The sequence below is a fragment of the Antechinus flavipes genome, chromosome 2, assembly GCF_016432865.1.
Source record: "Antechinus flavipes isolate AdamAnt ecotype Samford, QLD, Australia chromosome 2, AdamAnt_v2, whole genome shotgun sequence".
NCBI classification, from domain to species: domain Eukaryota; kingdom Metazoa; phylum Chordata; class Mammalia; order Dasyuromorphia; family Dasyuridae; genus Antechinus; species Antechinus flavipes.
The window spans coordinates 613,108,855-613,127,663 of record NC_067399.1 but is presented as its reverse complement, the minus strand read 5'-3'; the positions used below and the strand labels follow the sequence as shown (position 1 = coordinate 613,127,663).

Genomic DNA, 18,809 nt, shown 5'->3' with positions numbered 1-18,809 from the left:
TTCTTCAAGGCTTAGAACTTGGCCTTTCATGCTCATCTTTTTAAGCAATAGAAATATTGAAGTCATTAGGTATGACAGAAAGGGATAGAGTAGAAGGGCAAAACATGAGCAAGGAAAGAGACTAACTCTCATATCTACCAAGTCATCAAGTCCATTTATTTCTTCCTTAACAGAAAGCTAAGACCCATCACTCCTTATCTTTTTATGCCTACTGGCAGTACCCTTGTCTAGATCCTTCTCATAACTATAGCTGCAATTTTATTCCAGCTAATCTTTTTACCTGTTGCTTTTTGCTGTTTTTGTACTCCCAGAATCATTTTTACTAAATTTGTTTTCATGATATTGAATCTATGCTTAAAAACATACATTAGAAGGGGCAACTATTTGGTGCAGTGTAAAGAGCACCAACCCTGAAGTCAGGAGGACCTGAGTTCAATTTTGGCCTTATACACCTAATATTTTCTAGCCGTGTGACCCTGGGAAAGTCACTTAACCCCAATTACCTCAGCAAAAAAAGAAAGAAAACATACATTGGCTTCCAGTTTGCTTGGCACATGAAATCTAAGCTTGGCATTCCAAAAGGCATTTTTAAAATAACTACACAACTGCTCCTGGCTGGCAGTAACAGTTCATCACACTTGAACTCCAACTAGACTTTCTAGACTGATTTCCAATTGCTCTTCCTCATGCATTCTTAATCCTAGCCAAACTGGCTTACTTGTCCTTAGACATGAAATTCTATACCTTTGAACAAACTGTTCCTGGCTAACTTATCTCTGCCTCTTAGAGAATCCTTAGTTCCCTTTAAATTAAAGTTTAGCTCAAATGTTGCCTTAGTCAATCAATCAGTAAACCTTGATTAAGCGTCTCTGGTGTGCTAGATAGTCAACAAGTATTTATTAAGCACTTACTATATACATCAGATACTGCATTAGGTGTTCAGAATTCAAAGCAAAGAATTAAACATTCCCTGCTCCTAAAGTAGCTTACATTCTGTTGGGAAAGCCAAATGTACATGACAAGACAGATAAAAAGATATATAAAATTTTTTACAAATATACATGAGTAGAAGTGAGTAAAATGTAGGGAGGCTGGGAAAATAAGGAGGTGTTGTGAAGGGCTTTGAAAGCAAAGGATCCTGAAGGTCAAAGAGAACTTACTGGGTAAGCTCATTGAGTAGGAAGATGACATAGTCAGACCTGTGTTTCAGAAAGCTCATTTTGACATCTGAAAGACTCTGGTGGGGAGATTTGAGCAGGGAGATCCCCGCCAGCAGCTATTACAATAATGCAGGAGTGAAAGGATCAAGATCTGACTTTGTGAATGAAGGGAAGGTCTTTTCAGGTGTCCCAGGTGTAAACATCCCAAACTAGAGCTGTGGTGTTGAGCACATGGAGGTTCCACACTAGGATCATGGAACCATTAGAAGGCAGGTACAGAATAGGACTGTACCGAGCATGCTCTTATGCCCATAGAAAAAGATCAGTGGAGATCATATTTTTGTTACATTATAAAGAAGCAACCAAGTATAAAAGTGTACTCTCTCTGAAGGGAGAGAACCTGGGACTGAATCCCTACTCTGTCACTACCCGTGTGCACTTAACTCAGTTCCTGCAATATAGCAGGTGCTTAATAGGGCATAGTCTTACTTCTATATGTATATATGTATATATATATATAGATATATATGTAATATATGTATAATTGTAGTCTTCTCTAAGGTGGGACAGAGAGGGAGAAAAAAGTGAAATGCACATAATGGAGAACAAAAGAAAATAGTAGGATGCACAGAAAAGCTTTGAAAACTGTGTGATATTTATTACATAACATTTCTAAAAGTAATATAAATTTGTTTTATATTGAAAAATCTCTGTGCTGCTATATACATGGGAATGTTCTTTCTCCCCCTTATTTTGTTTTTAAGTTTAAAATAAATAAAATTTTAAAAAATAAATATTTATTGATCAACTATTGATTGGCCTTGAGCAGATTGCTTAACCTCATGAGGTCTCAGTTTCCCTCTCTGTACCATGAGAGGCTGACCTAGGTAACTTTCAGAGCCCTTTCCAGCACTTAGTCTAGAATCCTCTGATCTTAAGAGAATTTTGCGAGACCTGACCCTGAATTTGTGCGGGGCATTAAACTCCACTTCATATTTTGAAGCGAAGCCACCTCTTAGCCCAGCAGGGCAGCCTGCCCAGCTGGCACGGGGCCATTTTTCTGGCATTTGACCCTTTCCCAGTGAATAATGCATGTGTTTCTGGGAGTGGCCTTGGGAAGGTCTTATCCAGTATTCATAGCTAATTAATGGTCCTTGTTTAGTTATGGTGACAATGGCCCCTTGGATGCAGAAGCTATCTGAGAGGTCTGAGGTGGATTATATTTTGATGCCTGATGTGTGTAAGTATTCCATTGAGAAAAGGGCCCAGAAGCTCAGCTGGCTCCTGAGATTAGAGCTGGAGCTTGGAGCGGTTCCAGGAGTCAGCCCCAGCGGCGTCATGGCTGGTCTGATTGGACCATTCAGGGCACGTTAGAATGTGGTGAGTTTGGTATGTCGTTCGGGCGGAGGTTAACAGCCTCTGATCCCTTCCCATTACTGAGTGACACTCTCCAGGGCCAGATGTGGGAAAAATAATAAGTAACATTTATATAGCCCTTTCCAGTTTACAAAACACTTCAAATTTCTCATCCTATGAGATCCTCCCAGCAGCCACATTATTTTTCAGGGCTGTTTTACCCAGGGAGAAACTGAGGCTGAAAAGTAGAATGACTCACAGAAGGTTGTAAAGCAATTAGACGAAGATGATGTATTCATGAAAATTAGCAACATTTACTTCTGTTTGATTTTTTTTCTTTCTAAGGAAAAAAATCCTCTTAGAATCAGTGGGTCATAGACCAAGAGCTGTCACTTTGTCTTAAATTTGTATCTAGCATAGAACCTATCTGTGTGCCTAATAAATGCCTAATAAGCCACATAGAGATAGGTGATTTATTCTAAATTTCTCACAATGAGGTATTCTGGGGTTTTGAATGATGGTTCCCTTTGTGTGTGAGGCTATGATGTGGTCCCAAAATCACACTTTAAAGAGAAAACCCTTCTTATTTATTATTTTTTTTTTTGCTAAAAGTTTCAAGAATGTCTAACAAGAAACCTTGCATTTGAGAATAATTCGGAAGTTTCTGTTTTAGTGATTTGTCCAGTGCCAGTTATGCTAAAATTCAAGCTATCTAGTTGATTTAATTAATTGTTTTCCACAATAAACCCACTAATTTCTACTTGTCAAAAGAGTAAAAGTACTAGAAATTTTTGATTTGTCTTTTTGTTTCCATATCCCTAATACTTAATTTTTGTTGGATTGGATTGGAATTTGGGGTCCTGGAGAAAAAAGTCTTGTAAGAAAACCAATATATTAAATGAGAATTTGAAGGTTGAATGTTCATAATGATATTCTGTTCAAATCACTTCAGCAAACATTTATGAAGCAACCATTGTGTGCAAACAACTATGTAGGGGAGACTAAAACAAACACCAAAAGTTCCTCCCTTCAAAAAACTCACACTCTACTGGGAAATATACATCCAACACAAAGAAACAAATGCAGCTCAGTGCTCAGAGATACCTCAAGGAGGAAGTAGGGAGAGAAAAGTTTCTACTAATGGTTTTTCATGGCCCTTGAACCCTGCTTTTTCCTGGCTTTCTTCCTACATCTCTGATTGTTATCCTCTTCTATCCACTTCTTCTTGGTCTTCTTTGTTGTATCACTGTCCATGTCCCACCTGCTATATATGGATATTTACTTCAGCTCTGTACTCTTTCCCCCCCTCATTCTCTCTCTCAGTCGTTTCATGAGCCTCCATTGAAGATGACTTTTCAGATGTGGACATTTTCACTTGTCTGTCCCAAGGCAGATTAAACTGAATATGACCAAAATTGAATTATTTTTATTACAAGGAAAACCAATCATATTGAAATTGAAATTAAGTTCTCTATCTGTATGTCTAGAGTGAGCTGTTTGATGGTCTAGGAATTACAATTGTCTATCAGCCAATAAATATTTGTTAAGCACCAAGTCTGTGCTAAGTACCAGGGGATTAAAAAAAAAAAGGCAAAAATAATCACTGCCATCTGGAAATTAACATTCTATTAAGGAAGACAACATAGGAACATTATATACATATATATGTGTATATATGCATGTATGTATACAAACACAGTCAATGGAACATAATCTTAACTGAAATGTCATGAATGGTTGAAGGGTTGGGAAGGGGGTTAGAGGGATTTGGATTGAATCCTGAAGGAATGATGAGAGGCAAAAGGGAGGTGGTAAATCATTCTAGGCAAAAAGGTTTGAAGGCAGGAAGATGGGAGATGGAGGGTCACTTGTGGGGCAGTAGTCTGGGTAGCAGCTGGGTGGTCAAGTATGTGGGTAAGAATGAAGTAAAAAGAGACTGGAAAGGTAGGAAAGGGCCAGGTCTTTCTGATCCAGGCCAGTTCCCCATCCATTATGGGAGAGTGCCTTTGAGGACTAAACTTTCTTTCTTGGTTTGTTTTTTATGATTTGTCAGAAGTAGGGATAAAAATTAATTGGTTTATAATTTTTCTTCTAGCTGTCTTTTGGGGAGATATTGCATTAGATGAAGATGACCTGAAGCTGTTTCATGTTGATAAAACTATCAATTCATCCACCCCTTCAGTACAGAGAACCGGACATAACACAGGTAAGAGCCAAAGGCATCTTGCTACAAGAATTTCAATTTTACCAGGCAAAGTTAGAGAGGAACAGAAGCCTCAGTGGCTAAAGTCGAGCCTGAGAATTGGTTTTGCTGGTTTTTCTGCCTATCCAGCTGCAGAAATGTGATCTCTTAACAGTTCAACTTAACAATCATTCATTAAGCATCTGCCATATGAGACAAAAAAATCTCCATAAAGGTTGTTTTCCAGGATGATAGTTGTTGGCACTGGGCTGATAGCATTACCATTCCCAAGACTCTTTGCTTTATAGTCCCGAGCTGACTCCATCAGTTTCTGAAGGAGATGGTGGTAGTTTGATTAGCTTGGAACATGTAAACTGGCTATAACTGTATTTGGACTAAATTCTATTTTGGGAACAGGTGGCAGAGCACAATCCCATAATAAGGCATAATTATGCTAGAAGGGGCACTTTATATCCCAGATCTTGTGGAAGACCATGCAGGGATAGAGTTTGCTTAGGGGTTCCAGAAAGGAAGTTCCTCTCCTGGGGAAGACTCACAGTTTTGTGTGTGAGGAAATCCTCATTTGCCCTGTGCTAGTTTTTTATATATTCTTGTGAGAGAAATTTCAGAGTAAAGTCATCAGGCAATGATACTTCTCAAATAATGTCACTATATTATTTTTGCTACCTCAGTAGAATAATGCTGTGCCATTATCTGAGGCTATGACTCTGTGAATTAGATAACACTGCTAAATACACAAGGCTGGAAGAGGCGATAGGATTAGAACAGATCACTAATGAATGTAGAATTCCTAGTGAATAGCACGACTCTATTAATTAAGAAACATTAATTACCTTAGAGCATACATTGCTATACCCATGGATACCTTTATAGATATAGGCATTAATACACATATACATGTTCATTTTTTTCATTGCTTTATTAATATATTGGACATAATACATCAAGTCCAAAAGAGAAAGTTCATTGGGGCAGATGAGGGGACAAAACCCCCGTGGCCTCATGAGCAAACTTCATTCAAAGCAGTCAATAGTTTCTATTGTGATTGTGGCAGTCTTTGAAAGAACCAGTTTTGTTGGATTCTTTTCTGTAGAAAGTCCCAACAGATTTTTCTTATGGGTTTTTCTTAGCTAAGCCTATATTTTTTTTTGTTGTTATCTGCTAAGTCTTGGGGAACCAGTTTTTCTATTGGAAAGTTTTATTTTCCCTTTCTTTGGTGATCTTTCTTCTTATCATCTTAGATATTCATCTATTTACAGTCTCAGGATGAGTAAAAATCTTTGCCGAGTCCAGTTCTCACCTTGGAATGACTATTTGTGTGTAAAAAATTAAGATTCTTTCTTTTCCTTGACAATTCAATCACTTGATTTTATTTTCACACAAACTCACAGATTTAAACTGTACATTGTATGCCCCCCCCCCATGCTTTCACTTTCTTTGATAGAATTAATCCAGATTTTAACTTGCTGTAACTTGCTTGTTCTGTTAATATGATAAGCCCCTTCAAACCCACCACGATTCATTGTGGAGCTGTTAATGAAGCATTGATTTTACCATTGCAATGATTAATGCGTCAGCTCTTAAAACCTATATTTTGCAACAACTGTGCCACATCAGCAGGAATTAGCCCTTGAGAGCACAAGGGGGAAATGCAATTTCAAAGGCACTGGGTCACAAAGATAGAAAAACTGTCTCTTGAGAAATGAAGGCAGGTCAGGAAGCTTAGCAGGTGAAGTATTGGGCAGTCAAGGTCGAAATGTGAGTAGCAGCAAGACTCACTTAATGCTAATTATTCAATAAACCAATCTTTTAGTAATTATTAAAGATCTTCCATTAGGCCTTTTAGTGACTGAAACAAGCCTGAAAGATAATTTAAATATAAATTTCAAGATAGGAGCTTATTTGCATTGGTAGAAGGAATTTCCTTTTTTAAAAATTTTTTTTATTATTAAAGCTTTTTATTTTCAAAACATATGCATTCACCCCTGCAAAACCTCATATTCCAATTTTCCCCCCTTCCTTCTCCCTACTCCCTCCCCTAGAAGCAGGTAATCCAATATATGTTAAACATGTGCAATTCTAGAAGGAATTTCTTTACCTATGTTCACTATATCAATAAAATGACAGATTTAATTTTTTAAGTGCCTATCATTGTACTAGGTATTTGCAATTTGAAAATGGAAGTAAGACGGTTCTTTTTTTTTTTTTTTTTTTAAGAAGCTTCTTTATAAGCCAGAGAATTTTTAGGTTGATCGAGCTCTTTATTATATCTTCTGCCTAGTGCAGATAGGATATTGAGAAAGTATATCTTAAGGAGTCAGAGTAAATAGAATTAAAAAAGCCAAGCTCTTCTTTCACAAATACTCCAGCAAAGATGAAAAAAAGATATGAATTCTGTAATGAGATATTATATATATATATATATGAGAAATACAATAGAAAGTACATTTATCAGTACAGCTTCATGCAAAGATACAGTCAGAAGTCTGCAGACACTAGAGAAGTGATCCTCACAGAACAGCCTGCCCGGTTGTCATGGAAGCTGTCTAGATGGGTGAGCCACTGGTAAGCCCAGGACATCTTGAGCCTGAAACTGGGTACTGGGGGCAAGAAATGGAAACAGAACTAGGGCTAGTTAAGGACAACTGGTAATTATACCTGTCTTGTTCTGGATCCAAATCATGGCCTATGGCCTAGAGAGCAATGATCAGGGGACACTCTGGATTTATCTAGCCCAATATGAACTACTTTGGATAGACAGATTGCCCCCATTGCAACATACTGGCTATCTACCACAGAGGTCCTGAGAGAACTTAGTACTCAATGTCCAGACCTTAGATAATATAGATCAGAACCAAAGAAAGCCCATTGCTTTCAGAAGTACAAAGAACTTCATTCAAACATGAAATCCAAATTCAATAAGAAAATGGAAAAATGAGTAAGCAGGAAAGAAAAAAATGATAAAGAAATATTATAGGGCAGCTAGATGGTGTAATGGAGAGAGCACTGACCCTGGAGTCAGAAAGATCTGAATTCAAATCCAACCTCAGTTGTTTAACACTTCCTAACTGTGTGATCCTGGGCAAATCACTTAACCCCACCAGTTGTCTTGCCCCCACCCCCACCCAAAAAATATTATGGAGCAAAGAATGCTCAAGAAACAAACTCAGAGAAGAATAACTCTATACCATTTAGAAGTAAAGTCTCAAAGAAAACCACACTTTTGCCATAAACCTTACTGTGATTCTTGAAGAAATGAAGCAAGTTAAAAATGTTAATAAAGGATATCCCAGATGTCTTAGTACAGTTTTAGGCCTTAATTGCCCATTAAAGCTTAAATATATTTTAAAAAGTCAAATAAAATTGAATAACTTGTTAAAGATCAAAAAATGCATTATGATTTTTGGGACTCCTTAGATAAATGAGTTGACAGTTTTAAGAGGAAAGAATTGGAAGGAGAATACATTGTTTAGTACAGGAGGTGCAAAATCTTATTCAGGTAATGATCTCTTTAAAAATTAGATTGGATCAGGCCAAATTGAATTAAATTGATAGAATGAAAAAAGTAGAAACAAATTCTATAAGGAAAGTCATCCCAGGAGAACAGAGCTCTCAGAATCACAAAATCTAAGAACTGGAATAAACCTTGTGGTCCACCTCCTACTTGACTTAGAATTCTGCAGTATCTCCAACAGGTGGTCAGCTACTGCATGAAGACTTCCAATGAGGTAGAACACATTACTTTCCAAGTCAATATGTTTCACTTTTGAACAGCTCCATTTGTTGGAAATTTTTTTCTTACTTCAAGCCCAAATCTTTTTCTTTGCACCATCTCCCACTGCTCCAAATTCTATGTTCTGGGACCAAGATTATGTCCATTCCCCTTTCTGTGTGATGATTCTATAAATATTTGTTCTTCATTTGTTTGTGGTCAATTCTGTGATCCTATAAGCGAACTATCCTTGAAGTTTTGTTGGCAAAGATACTGGAGTAGTTTGACATTTCCTCCTCCAGTTTTATATAGGCAGGGGTTAAGTGATTTGGCTAAGGTTGCATGACTAATAAATATGGTGAGGTCAAATTTGAATTCTGGTATTTCTAGTCCAATGTTCTATGCATCTTGCCAACTAGCTGCCCCCTCGTGACACTTAAGGATGTCCTAGGTGGAATGAGCTACTTTGGGAGATGGAGTGCTCCAGCAGAGGCTAAGGGGTACAATTCATGGTAGATCCCTATTCAAGTTACTGACCTCTGGGTTCCCTTCCAACTTGAACATTTAGTGATTCTTTTCCTTACAGAATTTATCCTTGTCATATTCTAATCTTTAAAACCTTGGGTAACTAAATCCTTGTGTGCCAGCTACTGTATGTAAGCAGAAAGTTTTAAGCAATTTTAAAGTTTCTCACCCAATGTTCTTTTCAATGTTTCTCTGTATATTTGAATACATTTTTTTGGTTTTGAGCCATTCTTCTCCCTGGTTCTGCTGTTTCTATGGTTAAACTTCCAAGGCTCTTTGTTTTCCTATCAATAAATAGAAATTTCTGCAATGAGACACATTCTGCTTTCTATAAATTCTATGGTCCTTCAGGATCTCAACCTTGCAAGCTACCTGGTAAACACTAGTGTAATTTAAGTATATTTTAGGAAACTGGATAAGGATGGTCTCTCAAGTCCTGACCCTTAACTCTCAGCCCCAGGAAGTTTCCTCTGAAAATTATAAGGTTCCCTTTTACAACGTAGTTCAGAACCAATAGAAAGGAAGAGAGAGCTGAGAGCAGATGCCAAGGCTTGGAGCCAGATGGCAGAATAGATCTGAGAATAAGCTTCCGTGTATTGAACACAGATGGTAGGAGAGGTGATTTATGCCAGAAGAACTTAAGAGCTGCCACTTGAGGGCATTTAGAATTCAGATTAGTGATACAGAGGTGCTAATAAAAGATTTAATACTACTTTGTAATTGAGTATAAAATGAAATAGAAGAACAGACAGAAGCAGGGGAAATGGCCTAGGGCATCCCACAGGAAGAAGAAAGAAACCAAGTTCTGGATGGAATATTGACCACGTGGATCATCCAGTCTTGAACAGTCATTTTAGGAGGAAAATGGATTCATAATCTGGAGCAGGTCCAGGATGATAAACCATATCATGTATGAATTGCTTGAAGGAATTGAGATTTAGCCTGGAGAGAAGAAGGCTTTAGCAAAGATCGGGGTTGGGGGTAGGAAGTGATATAATTACTGTCAATTAACAAGCATTTATTGAGTGCTTACTATATTTCAGGCAGTGTGCTGAGTGCTGGGAAATAAAGACAAAACACATGGGGGAGATATTATACAAAAAATTATGTACATACAAGATATTTGTAATGTAAATGAAAAGTAAATCTCAGAGACCAGACACTGGGGGAGAAAAGAGGCCTGGAAAAACTTTTTGCCGAGGATGACTTTGGAGCTAATTGTTGGAGTAAGTTAGAAGGCAGAGGTGAGGAAGGAGAACATTCCTGACATGTGTGACAAATCAGTGATAAAAATATGAAAGTGAGGAAATGGAGTATATATATTAGAAAGATCAGGGGACTGGAGAGTCTAAGTAATGCAATATCTAAGATAACTCAAAAGGTAGGAGGAAAGAAGGTTATGAAAGTCTTTAAAAACTAAAGGAGTTTATATTTTATCCTGGAGACATAGGGAGCCATTGAAGTTCATTGAGTAGTTGGAAGAGCAGCCAGAAGCATTCTAATCCAGTCTAGATTCCTTTCTAAAACATCCTAACTGCATACTGATATCCCTTCAAATACCAACTTTCTTCTCTATTCAATTTGTGTGACCTAGTTTTCCATTCTATTTTAGCTAAACATAGAGATAGTCATACCCTTGACTCTGCCATCACCTAAAAGGGTTCCATATTTACATTTATGAATTCTCAAATTCCTTTATCTGATCATAATCATTAATCATTCCATCTTTCCTTTTGCTTTGAGAAGCTTTACCTCTTTCTCCATCCTCCCCATGGTGACTACATTCAAATATTTAAAAGAACATTAGGCAGGTTACTCAGATTCTCATGTCCTTCAGGATTGGAAAACCTGTGATTAGCTCAGCCTTCTTTCCTTTTTTAAAAAAATAATATTCCAAATATATGTAAACTTACTTTTCAACATTCATTTTTGTAAAACTTTATGTTCCAATTTTTTCTCCCTTCCTTACCTCTTTCCTTCCCAAGACAATAAGCAATCTGATATAGATTAAATATATGCAATTCTTTTAAACATATTTCCATATTTTCATGCTGTGCATGAAAAATAACATCAAAAGGGAAAAAAACCATAAGAAAGAAAAAAACAAGCAAACAAATAACAACAACAACAATAACAAAATCAGCCTTCTTTTCTCTAAAGAAAAGGGACAGAGGAGGCAATTAGATTCTCCTATCTCTCAGGAAGAAAAGGTGCTAAGCTCTATTCATTCATAGGCTTTCCAGCAATCAAGAATGTGAGATTTGGTGGATTTGGTCCCAAAGGGTAGAACTAAAATCTATAGTGGAAGTGAAAGGAAAACATTTCTGTTCAATAGAAATAATTTCCTAAAGGTTAGGCATGTCCCCAAATAAGCAGGAGCTGCTCTAATTAGGTTAGTGAACACTCCATCACTAGAACTAGAGATCTTTACACAAGGATAAAAGTGACTCTGTAAGTTTGGTAGAATAGAGTTTAGGACTATAATGTAGCTCCAGAAAGGTAGACTTTATTGAAATGAACAGGATAAGTAAAAAATGAGGGATGATGACAGGATGAAGTAGTATTTTATATTAAAAAAAATAAACACACATGTGAAGAAATCTATCAATCAATACCATGCATTTATTAAATGTCTAATGCACCAGGCATTGTGCTCAGTGCTAGGGATAAAGGTACTAAGAATGAAACAATCCTACTGACATTTGAATGGAGAAACGACAAAAACATATATAAGTGAAGAGGTTGGCACTGAAGGAGATTAAGAAATCTGTTATGATTCTGAGTTTATGTGCTTAGATGAGTTGGATTAAGATGAGGCCTTTCATAGAGAGAAATTGGAGGAGGTTGAAAAATGCATAGTAATGCTTTGGAATATATTAGGAGGTTTCCCTTTCAGCAGGCACTTGAACTCCAAATCTTTGGGGCATTTCACTCCCTCTGTTGTACTTTAGATGAACCTAAGTTAATTTGCCAGTGTATTTTATCTTTTCATTTTTCTACTTTCTTCTATGTTGGGGCTACCCTGAGGTTGTAGGTCCATAGTAGGGTTGGCCCAGGGTGCCTGTTCCTTACTGGGACTGCCTTAGGACTTTGAATGAAAAAATAAGAGCATTCATTAACCATTTATTATGTTCCAGGAGCAATGAGAGATTCTAGGTATTCAAATACAAAAGAGAGACAATAGCTATGGAGGAACAATGGCCTTGGAAAGAGTTTTTGTTTGGAGAGATACCAGGTAGAAGGAAATATTGGGCAGTCAATCATACCCTTTCCTGAAGCAATGATTTGATTTTTGCTTCCAGATCAAGAGATAGAAAATTGGAAGAAGTTGGGAGGTGGGAGAGGGGGAAAGGAATATGAGGCACGAGATGGAATTGGCCAGACATAACTGTGTAGGTGAATTTGTACTTGCTCGTTACTCATCAGAATGGTTCCTACCTCTATATGGGTTCCAAAGATGAGTAGATAAACTCTCCTAGGGAAAGAAAATTTATTTATGTATGACATTCCCAGGATAGCAGATTGGTTTGTTTTCTTTCTTTCTTCCTTCCTTCCTTCCTTCCTTCCTTCCTTCCTTCCTTCCTTCCTTCCTTCCTTCCTTCCTTCCTTCCTTCCTCCCTCTCTCCCTCCCTCCCTCTTTTCTTCTTTCTTTCTTCCTCCCTCCCTCCCTCTTTTCTTCCTTCCTTCCTTCCTTCCTTCCTTCCTTCCTTCCTTCCTCTTCCTTCCTTCCTTCCTTCCTTCCTTCCTTCCTTCCTTCCTTCCTTCCTTCCTTCCTTCCTTCCTTCCTTTCTTTCTTTCTTCTTTCTTCTTCCTTCCTTCCTTTCTTTCTTCCTTTCTTTCTTTTTTCTTTCTTTTTCTTTCTTCTTCTTTCTTTCTTTCTTTCTTTCTTTTTTCTTTCTTCTTTCCTTCTTCCTTTCTTCCTTCCTTTCTTTCTTCTTTCTTTCTTTCTCTTTCTTTCTTTCTTTCTTTCTTTCTTTCTTCCTTTCTTTCTTTCTTTCTTTCTTTCTTTCTTTCTTTCTTTCTTTCTTTCCTCCTTATCCTTTCTGCTCTTCTTGGGCTAAGTCTAAAAGAGATTAAAATCCTGACTTGTTGAACTCTTGAAGCTATATGATTGGTGATTTTTGCCATTGACAGAAACTAACATTAACCTACATTGCAAAACTGTTCTATTGTCTTCTTGGGAATAATTAAGATGACATGGCACTTTATGCATTACCTCTCCCTCTCCCAGTAGAAAATGGATTAGAGGCCACCCCTGAGGTTTCACTGACTGCTTTATCTTTCACTTACCTCTTTTTCTCCTCCTTTGGGATGGGGGTAGAAAGAATGTGTCCAAATGGATTATATCCAGTTGGGGTAAGTAGCTCCTATTGTTTCTCAGGAATGTTAACAGCTGCCAGAAATAAACTTGAGTTACAGGCACAAAGAATCCCAATAAAAGAGAAAAAGAAAGATAGAGATAAAAAGAGACAGAAAGACAGACAGAAACTAAAGAAGCAGAGAGAGAGAGAAAAAGAGAGAGAGAGAGAGAGAGAGAGAGAGAGAGAGAGAGAGAGAGAGAGAGACAGACAGACAATGGAAGATATGAAAAGCATTGGGAGGATATTGGAGAATTTGGGCAAAATTTCATTTGCAGTGAATGATTTTATTGGCCATTTTCCCTAATAAACATACATTTGCATAAACTATAATTCTTCTAGATCCCAAGCCAGGCACAAAGGTAAATCCTGGGAACGGGAAAAGGTCTTAGATGCTCATATGCTTGTACACAAAACATTCATTCGTTCAGATGTCAATAATTGGAACATCGACTATGTGTGAAGCCCTGTATTAGACTCTGTGAATGTGAAGATGGGAAAGGTATAATGAATTAATTCCAATTTAATGAATATTTATTGAGTGTTCATTACATATAAGATGCTATTTTTTGTTTTTTGCCTATAATTGAGTAGAACTCACATAACAAAAGCATAATCCAGTAACAAATGCAGTGACTTTGGGGAGAAGAAAGTGAATTAACTTTGATGATTTGCCTAATAGGATTAATAATCCAAATCAAGGTAAAGCAGAATCAGTCACAATTGCTTGACTTAGCTTCTAACTTTTTTTTTTAATGAGGGAGAATACTTGCATTTATTTTGTTGAATGTCAATTCTTGCACTATGCAAGATTAGACTGTTTCTTTAAATGGGAGATATACACAATCAGTTCAAGGTACTGATTGAGACACTTCCTTATCTTTACAATACCCTGATCTCTAGACATTATACTCTACCAGTCTGGTTAGTGGAGGCCATTACAGTGCCTTACTGAAATTTATATTCATCATATAACTCTGGATTCGAAGAGCACTTTGCCTGGACTTGAAGACTTTAAATTGAAAGATGATGATAGCCACAATCAGAGGTTACTTTTGAAAATTGGCACATTACTTTTAACACAGTCAGAACTGGCAAAAAAAAGAAAAAAGAAAAAAAATCTAAATATAAACTAGTATTCCAATATCTGATTCAAGAAGGCTTTAATATATACTGATATGTTAATTGTGGGGGTTTTAGGAGGGTGGAATCTGACAATGAGCCCATACTGTCACGGTTGAAATTAAAGATGAAATATTGTTAACTGACACCCAGACTAGTGGCCCATAATACTTAAAAGATGGAGCAAAGACATTTATGTGGAATGCATCCCTGGAAGCAGTTTGATTAATGAAACGTGTGTCGATGGTGAAAAGGAATCAGGGCATGATTATATCTTTTTTAGGACAGAGTGACAATTGTTACTTTATGATGGTAGCTTATGATTAAATATCTACATGACATTTTAAGTATTTTATATTTATATATACATTTATACATTTTTATAGAACCATCATAATAATGAGTGTTATTTCTTATGATTAATGGCTTTTTTTTTTAAATTAATGACTTACTATGCTTAAGATCATGGTGTTTTGTCTAAAAACCTGCTTACTAAGGGTTTCCAGATTATTGTTTATCTATGAGTATTATATGTTCATATGTCATCTAATTTTTACCTTTCACTCACTGGAATACAAAGATAAATAACTAATAGACTCTGCCTTCTTGGAATTTATAATCTAGTAGGAGGGAGGTAAGACATGTACAAATAACTTTTAATAAAATGTAGAATGCAGAAGTATTTGATATAGAGTGAAAATGAGAATTCATAGGGGTCAGGAATCATCAATTCTGGTTGGGTAGGGTGTTGAGGATGGAGATGGTATTTGATAGACCGGTAGGGTTTTGGCAGGTGGAGGTGAGGCAGAAGGCATTCCAGGCACAAGCTACTGTGTAAGCAAAGGCATAATCACAAGAAAAAATGGCATAACAAATGGGACGTGTCATGGGAAGTTAATAGAAGTATTAAGTATTAAGCAGAAGAGACTCAGGTGGGCCACAATGTCCAGGAAGACTTCCTAGAGGGGGTGGACCTTGAGCTGGAGACCCTTGGGGTGTCCAGAGCTGGAGAAGGCTCAGTCAGGAGGCAAAGGCTGAGTGCCTTTGGTGCCTGGGGCAGACTCTCCCCCATTGTGCTCCCCAGGGACTCCCTGCAGGCTCAGTCCCAGATGAAGGGGACCCAACTCAATTTTTCAGAGGGTAGAGAACCAGGAAGAACAGAGAAAGCCTGAGACTAGGGGTGGGGAGCTTTTTTTCTGCTCAAGACCATATGGATATTTATAACATCGTTTGTGGGCCATACAAAATTATTAGCTTAAAAACTCAAGCAGTGGAAAGGGTTTATCATTAGCTGCAATTGCAAGTCACTTAATTCCTATAAGCCTCAGTTTCCTCCTCTGTAAAATGAATATAGGAATACTTGCATTACCTGCTTCCCAGCAGGGTTGTTCCAAGAATTAGATGAGATGATAGTTGTGGAAATATGTGTAGAATAATCGCATGCTTAACATATTAGATTGCTTGCCTCTGGAGGAAGAATTGAGGGGAAGGGAAGGAAAAGGAAGTTTTGGAACACAGAATTTTGCAAAGGTGAATGTTGAACATTATCTGTGCATGTGTTTTGAAAATAAACAGTTTTCATTTTTAAAAAAGGCATTAGATGATATAACTTGTAAGTTGTAATTGAGACAATTTGTAAACTTCTAACTGTTCAGAACTTTAAGCTGCTACATTTTCTTCATGTTACAGTAGAAAGAGCACCAGCTCTGGAGCCAGAGGATCTAAGTTCAAAAGCTGCAAGTGATACTTTGCTATGTATATGATTTTGGCCAAGTCACAACTCTGCTGGATATTATTTTCCTTATCTGTAAAATGAGTGGATTGGACCAGATGCTTCCAAGGTTCCTTCCATCTTAGATCTGTGGTCCCATGTCATGTACCTAGTACGTTCCTAACTATTCTGCATATACTTCTCTCTGTGACCGTTGTAGGTTGGGGATTTCATGTTAGCATCTGAGTGACACTAATTCATTTAACAAACATTTCTTAGGTATCTACTGTGTTTAAGACTTTATGGTAGGAGACAGAGATAAAAAACAAAATAAAAAGTCATAGGGAAAAAAACCTCCTACTGGATTTGGAGTCTGGAGATATTTTCACATCCTGGCTCTCTCCCTTTCTGGGTGACTATGGTCTGGGTCTTTAAAATATGAACATTGAACATCTAAGTATTTCTCCAGTTTTGTGATACTAAAATTCCATTATTCAATCCATGAGAGAGCTGACTTTGAAGCTAGGCAGTCCTGGATTCAAATCCTGCAGATATCTAAAATTATGAATTGTACAGAAGCTGCCAACCTTCATTGGGAGAGAGAGTTTCTTCACTCAGGAGTTCCCTAGACTAGTGAAATCACTACTCCTATTTTTCAATCCTTGTAAGATTTATTAAGCATCTCTAATGTGCAAGGCATTTTCCTAAGCCCTAGGGATATAGGGATAAAATTGAAAGAATCCCTGCTTTCAAGAAGCTAATAGGGAGATGGCACGTACATTACATATATAGACATATGTATGTATCTGAATATATATGTTTACACACAAACTCAATGGAAGGGAATGTATTAACAGCTAGTTGGACAGGGAAAACTTCATATAATACAGTAATTAGAACTGTAGTTTACAGTTCTAAACTTGGGATCTGGACTGGTTATTTTTTTTAAAATGTGTTAATTACTTTATTTCAGTATAATTGGCATCCTTTGCAATCTTAAGCATTTTCATTTTATGCATTTAAGGAAAACTCCATTTGTTCCTATACTCTTTAGTGTTTTTAATAGAAATGGGCGTTGGATTTCTGTTAGTTTGGTTGTTGATATACTCAGTTATGCTAATAGTTTATTTATATGAATTTAAAGTGTTATTCTGACAAAGGGGTTCATAGGATCACCAGACTGTCAATGGGCAATCACAAAAATGAGTCTTAAAGGAAATCAGCAATTCCAAGAAGTAGAGGCTAGAAGGGACTGCATTTTAAGCCTAGCCTGGGCAAGCCATTGCAAAGGTATGTAGGAAGGATGTGGAAGAACCCGAAGGATTTTACTGGGTTGGAGTGCAACTGGAATGCAACATATCTAAAGAAGAAGTAATATCAGGAAGAGATTAATATGTGGGCCATCAGGAAGGCTTCACAGAGGAGCTTTGAAGTAGGTCCAGAATTCTGAGAGGCAGAAAGGTGTGCTCCTCAGCCATGAGGACATGTAAATTCTTTGCTGAGAAAGAGCAGGTTTGCACATCTGCAGCCCAGTTCAGAATGGGATGCCATGGTCTGGACTGTTCCAGGTACATTTTGGTAGACAGACTCTTGAAGTTTGTGATGTTACATCCATCCAGAAATGGCCATGTGTGAAAATAATAACCTTGGGTAGCTAATGTAGGATATAGTCTAAGGGGTGCACCTTGTTTGGACCAGGTAAGATGCTAAGGAGAGGATTTTTTCTTCTCCCAGAATAGTTTTCCTTCCGTGTCTCAAAGGATCATGGATTTAGAGTTGAATCAGATTTCTGAGTCTTCCAAGTTCAGTCTCTCTCACCCTTAAATCCTCATCCTATAGGATGGGGAAACTAAAACCCATAGAGGTGGAGTATTAGAGTATCAGAACTGGGATTCAGATCTGTGCCTTGTTTCTCATTCCACTTCATGAGCAAGCCTAAGGCATTGTAGATGGGCTGGGGGCAGGAGGATGGAAGCAATGGAGGAGGACCTAGAGGGGAGAGCATTCTCTAGAGAGAAAAAGTCCTTCTCTGTGCTTGATTTGAAGGGAGAAGAATGCAACTTCTGTGTAGGAATGGCCAAAGCTATTTAATGAATAGGACCCTTGAATTGAACATTACAGAGTTTCTTAAAGCTCCTAATCGGATTAGTTGTGTAGCAAGGAAGTACTTAGTACACGCGTGGACACACACACACACACACACATACACACACACACAGGCACAGCTAGTACACAAACACTTGTATGCATCAAGGAGAATTTCAGAACAGCAACAAAAAAGCGACAGACTTTGCCCAATTCCATTGCCTCCATTCTCTTCCTCTCTAACCCCCAGATGCTCTGTGGAAGAGGAAGCTGAGCAAGTGATGCATCGAGGGGTGTTCTCCCCCCTCCCCACGAGCTGTGGCAGCCAGAATTAAACTTCCCCAGCTTTGGGGAGTGTTCACAGTTTAGAAGGGGAAACCCAACTCAGCTGCTATCTCCATCCGGGTAATGGATCTAATTTCTCCATTCCCGTAATCAGGACTCTGAAAAGGGAAATGGTTTTAATTACTTATCAGCCCTGCCTGGGTGGATGCTTCCTGCTGGGTTTGGTCTGTGCCAGGAGCTCATGCCCATCATTTTTTTGAGAGGCTGCTCTCCAAAGTCATAGATGTTCAGA

The 18,809-nt window shown here is 37.7% G+C and overlaps 1 protein-coding gene across 1 annotated transcript in view; it reads left to right on the top strand.

The window, feature by feature from the left end:
* Nucleotides 1–4,372: 4,372 nt before the first annotated feature.
* The window catches only part of TLL2 (tolloid like 2), a 123,181-nt gene continuing 108,744 nt past the window's right edge, over nucleotides 4,373–18,809 (top strand). Inside the window, exons 1-2 of the mRNA XM_051973821.1 lie at nucleotides 4,373–4,430; nucleotides 4,528–4,722. Coding sequence (XP_051829781.1) covers nucleotides 4,373–4,430; nucleotides 4,528–4,722 — 253 coding nt within the window. The remainder of the gene's footprint in view (nucleotides 4,431–4,527; nucleotides 4,723–18,809) is intronic.